This window comes from Mauremys reevesii, linkage group 1, assembly GCF_016161935.1.
Source record: "Mauremys reevesii isolate NIE-2019 linkage group 1, ASM1616193v1, whole genome shotgun sequence".
Lineage (NCBI taxonomy): Eukaryota > Metazoa > Chordata > Testudines > Geoemydidae > Mauremys > Mauremys reevesii.
In genome coordinates this window covers 6,902,351-6,914,857 of record NC_052623.1, presented here as the reverse complement: position 1 = coordinate 6,914,857, position 12,507 = coordinate 6,902,351, and the positions used below count along the sequence as shown (strand labels likewise).

Here is a 12,507-nt window from a genome sequence, read left to right as displayed (position 1 = left end):
GTTCCAATTTATATCAATAACGTCACACCCACCTCTTCCCACAAGGCCCCGCTCCCTTCTCCACCTCTTCCCCCATGGCCCCACCTCTGTCCTGCCCCTTTCCCCAGAGTCACAGCCCTGTTGCTCGCTCCTTTCCTCCCCAACCCCATCAACTTTGTAGATCATCTCGACCTCCCTCCTTGCCCAGGTGAACTCCCTCTGCTTCGGGGCTGGGACGAGAGCTGCTGCAGGCCGACAAGGAGCCTGCAGTGAGTGCAGCAAGGATGCAGTGCTGGGGCCGACAGGCAGATGAGAAGCGGAGAGGGAAGCCAGGAAGCTGTATTAAAGAAGCTGGGGGTGGAACCAGGGTTGTGTTGCAGGCGGGTGAGACTGTGCATCCTACAGCTCGTGGGCCCTAAAGCTCAGCTACGGAGTCCTGAGGGCAGAGACCCTTGTGTGGCTTATTTCTTTAGCTTTTGGTTCCCTTTTGTTCCTCCCGGCTGGGGGCCTGTAGCTGGCAGGGTCCCTGCACTGGGGATGGGCTGGGAGCCCTTTTCCCTGAGCCAGACCTCCAGGGAAGGTCAGCCTGGGATGAGATTGAAAAAAAAATGGGAGAAGTGTCAGGGGACCCAGAGGGATGGGGGGTGGCTGAGAAACCCACCCTCCTTTGGTATATGGGCAGTGGAAGAAGGTCCCTGCCCATGGGGACTGGATCCCTTCCAGGGAAAGGACGCACTTCAGTCCGCTTGTGAGAGGTTTGAAGTACGGGCAGCATTATGGGAAGCTGCCAGTAACCTTCAAGTTTGGTGCTGCTTCAGCAAGGGCTGCTGCAGTGTTGTACATTAGTTAGGGTGGTTAAAGATGATTTGGCACAACAGGGTTTAGAGTCAGGAGCAGAGTTAACAGACCAGCTTTAGAGACAGGAGCTGGGACTTGGTCCTAGGGGAGTGGAAGGAAAACTAAAGGTTTCACAGGGGCAGGGTGAGGTAACAACCCCCACTTTTCTCCCAGAGCCAGGATGAGAACCTGGGGGTCAGGGTTCCCAGCTGTTCCAACCTGGGGAGCCTACTCTTGGCTCAGAGCTAACTGTATCCTTCACCTCTTTGCCTTCTTCTTTCTCTCAGTTTACTTAATTTGCTGCTGGTATACTGTACTTTAAATGGACCTCATAGGTTTAACAAAGCCCGATGCAACAAAGCCCGATGCCAGCTCTGTCCACATATCCATTCAAGTGACACCATCATAGGACCTAATCACATCAGACACGCCATCAGGGGCTCGTACACCTGCACATCTACCAACGTGATATATGCCATCATGTGCCAGCAATGCCCCTCTGCCATGTACATTGGCCAAACCGAACAGTTGCTGTGCAAAAGAATAAATGGACACAAATCTAACATCAGAGATTATAACATTCAAAAACCAGTGGGAGAACACTTCAATCTCTCTAACCACTCAGTGACAGACTTGAAGGTGGCAATTTTGCAACAAAAAAACTTCAAAAACAGACTCCAAAGAGAAACTGCTGAACTTGAATTAATATGCAAACTAGATACACTATTAACTGTGGCCTAAACAAAGACTGGGAATGGTTGGGTCGTTACACCAATTGAATCTATTTCCCTATGTTAAGTTCTCCTCACACCGTCTATGGGCCATCTTAATTATCACTTCTGTTGGTATGCATACTTCCACCTTTTCATGTTCTCTGTATGTATAAATATCCCCTGTCTGTGTGTTCCATTCTATGCATCCGAAGAAGTGAGCTGCAGCTCACGAAAGCTCATGCTAAAATAAATTTGTTAGTCTTTAAGGTGCCACAAGTACTCCTGTTCTTTTTGCGGATACAGACTAACACAGTTGCTACTCTGAAACCTCATTTCTGTGTTGTTCTATCACTGTAGTCTCCATTTCCTTATTGTTTGTCTGTATAATCTCTGTCGGGTTCTGTGAGTGTTTCTGTCTGCTGTATAATTAATTTTGCTGGGTGTAAACCAATTATGGTGGTGGGATATAATTGGTTAAATAACCATGTTACAATATGTTAGGATTGGCTAGTTAAATTTCAGTTAAATGATTGGTTAAGGTATAGCTAAGCAGAACTCAAGTTTTACTATATAGTCTGCAATCAATCAGGAAGTAAGGGGGGGAAAGGGAACAGGGAATGGGGGTGGGGGAATTGGAATCATGTTTCGCTAAGGGGTGGGAATGGGAACAGGGAATGGTAACAGGGACACAGACAAGCGCTGTGGTGTCAGAGCTGGGAAGGGGGACACTCAGGAAGGAAACTGGAATCATGCTTGCTGGAAGTTCACTCCAATAAACATCGAATTGTTTGCGCCTTCGGACTTTGGGTATTGTTGCTCTCTGTTCATGCGAGAAGGACCAGGGAAGTGAGAGGGTGAAGGAAGAAGCCTCCTAACAGCGTTATCCCCATGTTATTGATGGACTGAGCCACGCAGAGGTAAAGTGATTTACCCAAGGCCACCCAATGAGTTGGTGACAGAGCTGATAATAAGCACCAGGAGTCCTGACCCCGGGCCATGCACTGGCATTGGTCCTCTGCGTTGTGTTCTCTTAGAATCATAGAATATTAGGGTTGGAAGAGACCTCAGGAGGTCATCTAGTCCAAAGCAGGACCAACACCAACTAAATCATCTCAGCCAGGGCTTTGTCAAACTGGACCTTAAAAACCTCTAAGGATGGAGATTCTACCACCTCCCTAGGTAACCCATTACAGTGCTTCACCACCCTCCTAGTGAAATAGTGTTTCCTAATATCCAACCTAGACCTCCCCCACTGCAACTTGAGACCATTGATTCTTGTTCTGTCAGCTGGTACCACTGAGAACAGTTTAGATCTATCCTCTTTGGAACCTCCTTTCGGGTAGTTGAAAGCAGCTATCAAATCCCCCCTCATTATTCTCTTCTGCAGACTAAATAACACCAGTTCCCTCAGCCTCTCCCCGTAAGTCATATGCCCCAACGATTCTCTCCAGTTTGTCCGCATCCCTTCTGTAGGGGGAGGGACTAAAACTGGATGCAATAGTCCAGGTGTGGCCTCACCAATGACGAATAGAGGGGAATAATCACTTCCCTCAATCTGCTGGCAATGCTCCTACTAATGCAGCCCAATATGTCATTAGCCTTCTTGGCAACAAGGGCACACTGCTGACTCATATCCAGTTTCTCGTTCACTGTAATCCCCAGGTCCTTTTCTGCAGAACTGCTGCTTAGCCAGTAAGTCCCCAGCCTGTAGAGGTGCATGCAATTCTTCTGTCCTAAGTGTAGGAATCTGCACTTGTCCTTGTTGAATCTCATCAGAGTTCTTTTGGCTCAATCCTCTAATTTGTCTAGGTCCCTCTGTATCCTATCTCTACCCTCCAGCTTATCTACCTCTCCTCCCCAGCTTAGTGTCATCTGCAAACTTGCTGAGGGTGCAATTCATCCCATCATCCAGATCATTAATAAAGATGTTGAACAAAACCGGCCCCAGGACCGACCCCTCTTGCTTGTTTACCAGGGACCACATGCTGCCTGGAACTCGGCACAGTGCATAAAGCCCAATGATGTGCTACACGGAACCAAATCAGTGCAGCCTGTGACTTGGAGGCCCTGATTAGGACTTTTTGAGAGCAACACACTAGAAATAATGAATAATAATCTGCATTTAATGCATAGAGAGCCTGTGCCCAAGGTCACCCAGTATATCCATGGCTGAGCTGGGGCTCTTCACTCCAGGTTTCCTGGTCTCTGCGGATGCTTTATCTCTAGCTAAATGTCTTGAGCTAAATCCTAATCTTATAAGCTCCTTGCGGCAGGGTCTGTTTCTCCTTCAGTGTTTACGAAGGGCCCAGCACAAGGGCCCCCGAACTGGAGCGGGCCCTCTGGATTCCTCCACAATACAAGTAATGATAAAAAATAATCAACACACTAATCCAGCCAAATCAGGGCCTCGCCCTCTGTCATAAACAGATAGTTAAGGGTTAATGTCTGTTATACCTGTAAAGGGTTAAGAAGCTCAGTAAACCTGGCTGACACCTGACCAGAGGACCAATGAGGGGACAAGATACTTTCAAATCTTTGTGGAGGGAAGTCTTTGTTTTGTGCTCTTTGTTTGGGGGCTGTTCGCTCTCGGGGACTGAGAGGGACCAGACATCCATCCAGGCTCTCCAAATCTTTCTGAATCAGTCTCATGTTTCAAATTTGTAAGTACCTAGTCAAGAAGGCGTATTAGTCTTCTGTTTGTTTTCTCAACCTGTAAATGTTTCTTTTGCTGGAAGGATTTTTACCTCTGTTTGCTGTAACTTTGAACCTGAGGCTAGAGGGGATTTCTCCGGCTATATAAATTTAAATACCCTGTAAAGCATTTCCCATCCTGATTTTACAGAGATAATTTTTATCTTTTCTTTTTCTTTAATTAAAAGCTTTCTTTTTAAGAACCTGATGGATTTTTCTGTTTTAAGATCCTCAGCAGGAGTTGGTGGGGGGAAAAAAAGGAGGGGGGATGGTTAATTCCTCTTTGTTTTAAGATCCAAGGAGTTTGGATCTGTGTGAAGCCTCTCAAGGCAACCCAGGGAAAAGTCTGGGGGAGGGGAAAGGGAGGGGGGAATGGTTAATTTCTCCTTGTGTTAAGATCTAAGGGATTTGGGTCTGTGTTCCCCAGGGAAGGTTTTGGGGGGACAGGGAGGGTACCAGACACTACTTCTGGCTGGTGGCAGCGTTACCAGATCTAAGCTAGTAAATTAAGCTTAGAAGGGTCCATGCAGGTCCCCACATTTGTACTCTAAAGCTCAGAGTGGGGGAGGAAACCTTGACACCCTCCCTTTGCCTTCAGCTACAGATGAAGGTCAAACCATGCTTGGCAGGTACAGAGCGTTAGTAACTTGAATGCAGGTGAACACGGTGTCCCTGTTGCCCTTGTCAGGAGAATTCATTCAGTCTCATTTCCGTGCTTAAAACCCCGGTGCTCCGCACTGGAGAAATACCCCAATTAGCCAGATGAGCAGGCAGGGAGTCCAGCTGTGGGAATCCAAGCGCCCTCCAGCTGCTGCAGTGCTGGAAAGTCTGACTCAGCCTGGAACATTATATTTCACTTCCACCTAGGAGAGATTGGAAAGAAATGAAGCAAGAGGCAGAGAACAAATCCAATGCAAACATTAATCCAGTCTCTATCCTGCCTATAGCCACACACACACCCTTGTTCCAGGGCAGCTTTGGGGTGAGGCCTCTGTCCCCAGGACAGGCCCCCAGCTGCCCTATGTCCACAGGAACATTCTGTTGGTGTTGCTTTTTCTAAGTCTGTTCCCCTGAAGCCACCTCAATGACTGTGACGCATTGGCAGGTTTCTCAGTGGGAGAGGAAGTGGAGTCCTGGAGTTCACACCTCACAGGCGTGGGGAGCTCACAACCTCCAGCTAGTTCTGAAAACCTCAGATTCACCTTGAGACTATGGCGAAGGCTCAGGCTCCCTCTTCCAGCCTTTCCTCTGCATCCCACCCAGTGAACAGCACCTGCCAGAGCAGGAGTCCATTTCCCTTAGTGTGACAGAGAGATCATGGTTACGACAGGGAACTCAATATGCCTGGGTGGGGTCTGTCATCCTGCCACCCAATCTCTGTGTGACCTCGGCCAAATAATGTCTCCCCATTCCTCAGTTTACCTATCTGTTTAAAGGGGCATGGCCATAGTGACTTTCCTTTGCTAGGTGTTGTGAAGATCCTTCAATGAAAGGTGCTGCACAGTATGATGAGATTTACTGGGGAGAATTTCTGATCTCTGATCCCTTAGTAACAGCAGTGTGTGCCTGCAGAAAGTGCCTGTGTCTCCCCTCAGGTATCTTCCTATAGATGTGTCTGTTTACTATCTACCCATCGCTCCTGGGACTTTATAGAGTATCAGACCCTATAGAGTTTTAAGCATTACCCCTAGTTTTCCTACTAATCAACTATAATTTTTAAATATACACAAATGCACAGAGCAGCCAATTCTTCTCTGACTCAGCACAGAGCCCAAGAGTTCTCATCTCCCTTTGGGAATGTCCCTTAATTACTGTTTACTCCTAAAGGTGGATAAAGAACCCAGAAGCCCAGACAGGCTTGTCTTCAGCCTGTTTACATTCAGACACTCGCTTTTCCTCTAGAGACTCCTCGAACCCCCCTGGGATTGCACAGAGCTATATTAGAAATGGAGCACGTCTCTGTGTCAGCTTTGGGTGTGGGATGTTGCTGCAGATGATGGATTGAGAGACGTGTGGGACATGGCTACCTGAGTGGGATTCCCGGGGAAGACACGTCTGTTTAAGGATTCACAGGTACCCACTTCTTGCTGAGGAGCTCACCTGCGTGACAAACCCAGTGCAACATGGATGTGATGGGACAGAGAATAGGTCTGTGGTCCTTTCCGCTCTGCACAGCCATTAAACATCTAAAGGCCCTTGCCACAGTAGATGAGTTTGCTTCAGTATCATGGGTTAAAATGTCCTTCTTTGCTGTGCCCTCTTGGGCTGATGGCCTCCAGGCCAAAGTGGATGCATTTCAGCGCCACACTGGATTCTTCAGGATGAAAAGTGTTAGTAGATGGACAATTCAAGGCCAAATTTGGAGGCCCTTGCCCATAGTTTACTCAGGTCCCACCGAGGCAAAACTCCCCTTGGAGTAAGAACTGAGTAAAGAGCTCGGGAGCCAGCTGTGTATTAATGCAGAGACACTGTCACCTTGTCGTCCTCTTGCATTTCCGGGCTCCGGTTGTTAACGAGGGAGCGGGGGCTGTTCCCTGACTTTTATCTCCATGGAGGTGCTTGGGCTCCTCACTGGAACAATTCTAAGAATGTTTCAGCATGGGCAACACATCTTTTCTCCTAGCTTCATTTGAGAAGTCGGCTCAAACGTTATGCCGGAAACTCAAAAAACAATTCAGCCGGAAGCAGACACCCAGCATGTGAAATTTCAGTCCAATTGCTTAAAGTTTGGCAAAGTTCTAAGCAACTGAAAATGAGGTCTCCTAATTGAAGGTGTCAGACAGCCTTAACGGTGGTGCCATGTCACCAGCACCACCTACAATGGCAAATCCATTAGTGAATCCCTTGTGTTTGACTAAGGCCTGGTCTACACTGGCATTTTATATCATTGAATCCTAGAGCCACAGGGGGAGAAGGAACCGCCAGGGTCAGCTAATCTAAGCCCCTGCCAAGATGCAGGAATTGTTGTGTCTAAGCCATCCAGAACAGATGAGTGTCCAGCCTCCTTTAGAAAACCTGCAGTAAAGGAGCCTTCATGATTTCCCGAGGCTTCTGTTCCATTAGCCTCCGGTTCCTACATTTAGGCAGTTTATGCTGAGATTTAATCTAAATCTGCTATCGGGGCAACTCCAGGCACCTGTACTCCAAGCGCGTGCCTGGTGCAGGAAGCCATGTGGGGGTGGGGGGGACAGCCTGACAGTCGCCGTAAGGGCAGCAGTCAGGCAGCCTTCGGCGGCATGCCTGTGGGAGGTCTGCCGGTCCCGCGGCTCTGGGGGTAATTCGGCTGCGGGGACACCGAAGGTGCAGGACCATAGGACCTCCCGCAGGCACGCTGCCAAAATACATAGAGTCGCTCCTGTCTGTTATGCTGTAGTTTGAACTCAGTGCCTCTTGTCTTGCCCTATGTGGCAAGAGTGAACAACTTTTCTCCATCTTTTTTATTTCAGAGTCGTAGCCGTGTTAGTCTGTATCAGCAAAAACAACAAGGAGTCCTTGTGGCACGTTAGAGACAAACAAATTTATTTCGGCATAAGCTTTCGTGGGCTAAAACCCACTTCATCAGATTCATGGAGTGAAAAATACGGTAAGCAGAATATATATTCTAACACATGAAAAGATGGGAGATGCCTTACCAAGTGGGGAGTCAGTTCTGACAAGCCAATTTAATTAAGGTGGATGTGACCTATTCTCAACAGTTGACAAGAAGGGGTGAATACCAAGCGAGGGAAAATTACTTTTGCAGTGCTAACGAGGCCAATGCAATCAAAGTGGCCCATTTCCAACAGATGACAAGAAGGTGTGGGTATCAGCAGAGGGCAAATTACTTTTTGTAGTGACCCATCCACTCCCAGTCTTTGTTCAGGCCTAATTTGATGGTGTCCAGTTTGCAAATTAATTCCAGTTCTGCTTTTTCTCCTTGGAGTCTGTTTTAATTTTTTTTTTGTTAAAAAATTGCCAGTTTTAAGTCTGTCATTGAGTGTCCAGAGAGATTGAAGTGTTCTCCTACTGTTTTTTTAATGTTACAATTCTTGATGTCTGATTTGTGTCCATTTATTCTTTTGAGTAGAGACTGTCTGGTTTGGCCAATATACATGGCAGAGGGGCATTGCTGGCACATGATGGCACATATCAAATTAGTAGATGTGCAGGTGAACAAGCCCTTGATGATGTGGCTGATGTGGTTAGGTCCTATGATGGTGTCCCTTGATTACATATGCGGACAGAGTTGGCAACGGGGTTTGTTGCCGGGATCGGTTCCTGGGTTAGAGTGTTTTTGTGTAGTTGCTGCTTAGTATTTGCTTCAGGTTGGGGGGCTGTCTGTAAGCGAGGACTGGCCTGTCTCCCAAGATACGTGAGAGTGAACGATTGTCCTTCACGGTAGGTTGTAGATCCTTGATGATGCACTGGAGAAGTTTTAGTTAGGAGCTGTAGGTGATGGCTAGGGGAGTTCTGTTACTTTCTTTGTTGTGCCTGTCCTGTATTAGGTGACTTCTGGGTACCCTTCTGGCTCTGTCAATCTGTTTCTTCACTTCCTCGGGTGGGTATTGTAGTTTTTAAAATGTTTGATACACATTCTGTAGGTGTTTGTCTCTGTCCGAAGGACTGGAGCAAATGCGGTTGTATCTTAGGGCTTGGCTGTAGACAATGGATCATGTGGTGTGTCCTGGATGGAAGCTGGAGGCATGTAGGTAAGTATAGCAGTCAGCAGGTTTCCGGTATAGGGTGGTGTTTATGTGACCATCGCTTATTTGCACAGTAGTGTCCAGGAAGTGGATCTCTTGTGTGGACTGGTCCAGGCTGAGGTTGGTGGTGGGGTGGAAATTGTTGAAATCCTGGAAGACTGCTGCCATGTCCCCCTCAGTCTCCTCTTGCCCAAATTAGCATAAAGAGTTCCTTCAGCCTTCACTTATATGGCTTGAATTCTCTCTCTTTCATTATTTTTCTTGCTTGCCTCTGGTCATTTCCAGTTTCTCTACGTCCTTTCTATACATTGGTGACCATAATTAGACACAGTTCTCCAGCTTGACTTGCATGCTATGCCTTTGCTAGTGCATCCAAAAATTTCATTTTCTTTTTTTGGCAAGAGCAAAAAAATCCACACCCCTGAGAGATGTAGCTATATCAACCTAACCCCTATATGGTTGCATGGGGTTAACAGAAGAATTTTTCTATCCACCTCTTGGGGAGGCGATTACCTACACCACTGCGAGAACCCCTGCCATGGGTGTAAATAGTGTCTACACTGAAGTGCTACAGCAGCGCCACCGTAGCATTTTAAGTGTAGACAAGTCCTCAAGCAGATTTTCCAGAAAAAAAAACATACAGTCTGGATCTACAGACATGCAGAGCTGAAGAATCCACCACTACACTCTGCAGTTTGTTCCAAACATTAATCACCCTCAGGGCTAAAAATTTGGCCCTTACTTTCAGCTGGTATTTGTCTGGCTTCATCTTCCAGCCATTGGGCATTGCTCTGCCTTTCTCTGCTAGATTACAGAGCCAGTTATGTGTGTGTGTGTGTGTGTGTATTGCTTTTCCCCACCTAACTCTTGCCTTTATTTTGCCAATGAATAGAAGTTTTAGCCAAAGTTGTGTACACTCTTGACTGAGGAATTGTGGTTTCTGAGCTATCTAATAAACTCTTCGTAAAGAACACCCAATTCTCATTCACGTTTTCTCTCAAAATTTTTCCTCCCAATCAGTTTTGTTCATAATTTGATTCACCTTAGGAAAATTAGCCCTTTTGAAACACAAAATGTCCATAGATATTACTGGTTGGGAACTGTTCTCTATTTGTCCACTTGAATGTAATCCCTCCCATTCTTTATTTTCCTCTCCTCTATCATAAGCCCCCTTCTTTGTCTCTTCTCTAAAATAAACAGTCCTAGACTTTTCTGTCCACACACGGCAGCCTCCGCAATTCTAATAGCCTGTCACAGAAATCCCCTTTCTATCTGCTATATCCTTTATAGAGACTGGGTGTCCAAAACTGAGCACATGTCCAGAATAAGGTATTCTCCATCCCATTCCTTAGGCATCCCATCATTGTCTTCGTTTTGGACACTGCTGTGAATGAGCAGTTGTTTTAAGTTGTGCTGCTATCAATGACGCCCAGGTCTTTCTCCTGATGTGTCTTTTAGTTGAGATTTTTCTCTCTGGTACATGTTGTGTCAAAACTTTTCTTTTTTTTCAACTCTCATATTTTGAGCAACTAGGTGAATGGGGAACTCCCTTGAGCATGGACTCTCTAGCATGGGTTTTGTTACACTAAGGAACAATGATGGATAAAGAGTATTCACACTCTTGTTTCCTGTTGGTGCCTATTAAGGTTTCCCACATCAAATATATAGGAATTATTAAGGCAGGGGGCACCATAAAATATGGAATTGGCATTACAAGGGTTATGTGTTTACAGTTAATTTACCTGAATAATGAAAATGTCATTTTTCAGTGTGTGAAGGGCAACCAATCTGCTTCACCCATTAGAAAAGCCTCCAATGCTACATTTAATGTCTCAAATTAATATTGTCTCTCCATACAGGAATATTTACTGCAACCATCACCCTAGATCCTGGGCACATACAGGAAGTCAGGGGAACGTACCGTACATGAAGGAGACACTGTTCTGTCTCAGAGTTGGACACCTTCTCCCCTACTCCATGTCAGATTCCAACAAAACTGACTTCACCAACCCCTCCACCTTCATCCTGCTGGGCATTCCTGGCCTGGAGGCAGCCCATGTCTGGATCTCCATCCCCTTCTGTGCCATGTACACCATAGCCATCTTGGGGAACTTCACCATCCTGTTCATAGTGAAGATGGAGCAGAGCCTCCATGAGCCCATGTACTATTTCCTCTGCATGCTGGCCATCACCGACCTGGTCCTGTCCACGTCCATCCTGCCCAAAACACTGAGCATCTTCTGGTTCAATTCCAGGGAGATCCATTTCAGTGCCTGCCTCACCCAGATGTACTTCATTCACTGCTTCTTTGAGATGGAGTCTGGGATCCTAGTGGCCATGGCTCTGGATCGCTACGTGGCCATCTGTGATCCCCTGAGACATTCCACCATCCTGACAAACCCTGTTGTGGCCAAGATCTGCCTGGCCGTGCTGCTGCGTGGCTGTGTGGTCATATTGCCCATTCCCATCCTGGCGAGGCAGTGGCCATATTGCAGAACCAACATCATCCCCCAACCATGCTGCGGACACATCGCCGTGGTGAATCTGGCCTGCGCCGACACCCGGGTCAGTAGTTACTATGGCCTCTTCGTACTATTCTGTGTCAGGGGTCTGGATGTGATTTTTATCACCGTGACCTATACCCAAATCCTCAGGGCCATCTTCAGTCTCCCCACAAAGGACGCCCGGCTCAAGATTTTTGGGACCTGCAGCTCCCACCTCTTTGTCATTTTAGCCTTTTATATACCAAGTCTCTTCTCCTCCCTCACATCCCGGTTTGGCAAGAATGTGCCTGGGCATTTCCACATTCTCATTGCCAGCGTGTGCCTCTTGATGCCCCCTGTGCTAAATCCCATCATCTACGGGGTGAGGACCAAACAGATCTGGGGCAGGCTGCTCCGGCTCTTCACCCATAAAGGTACCTAAACTTTTTTCCTGGTGCTCTGGCTCTCAGACCGAGCTCTGTGCAGAGCTGCCTGGTGACATGGTGCCAGACCCTCTTCCTGAATCACTGACAGGACAGTCACAGTGACATTAATCCCTTTCCTGGCCTTGCTGTGCTGTGTCAGCCTGACAAACTGAGGAATCGGCCTGTGTACAACTCACTGACTTACAGGATTGGCACCATTCTAATTGCTGGTAACTGGACCACTGAGGCCACATTCCCTTCCCTGACTATTCCCTGAGGCCCAGTCCCCAGACTCACCTCTTTTCACAAGGTCCCTCCCCCTGTCCCAAGTATTCCCACAAGGCCCCGCTCCCTTCTCCACCTCTTCCTCCACGACCCCACCTCTGTTCTGCCACTTTGCCCAGAGTCACAGCCCTGTTTCTCGCTCCTTTCCTCCCCAAGCCCATCAACTTTCTGGATCATCTAAACCTTCCTCCTCACCCAGATGCATTCCCTCTGCTTCAGGGCTGGGACAGGAACTGCTGCAGGGACGCAGTGGTGGGGCTGACAGGGGGATGAGAAGCGGAGAGGGAAGCCAGGAAGCTGTGTAAAAGAAGCTGGGGGCTGGAACCACGGTTGTGTTGCAGGCAGGTGAACTTCTGGGCCCTAAAGCCCAGCTACAAAGTCATGAGGGCAGAGACCCTTGTGTGGCTTATTT

General features: G+C 47.5%; 1 protein-coding gene across 1 annotated transcript; it reads left to right on the top strand.

The window, feature by feature from the left end:
• Positions 1 to 10,879: 10,879 nt before the first annotated feature.
• Positions 10,880 to 11,827, top strand: LOC120399629 (olfactory receptor 52R1-like). The gene has a single exon (XM_039528083.1). The coding sequence runs from the start codon at positions 10,880 to 10,882 to the stop codon at positions 11,825 to 11,827; it is 948 nt and encodes a 315-aa protein (XP_039384017.1).
• Positions 11,828 to 12,507: the final 680 nt, after the last annotated feature.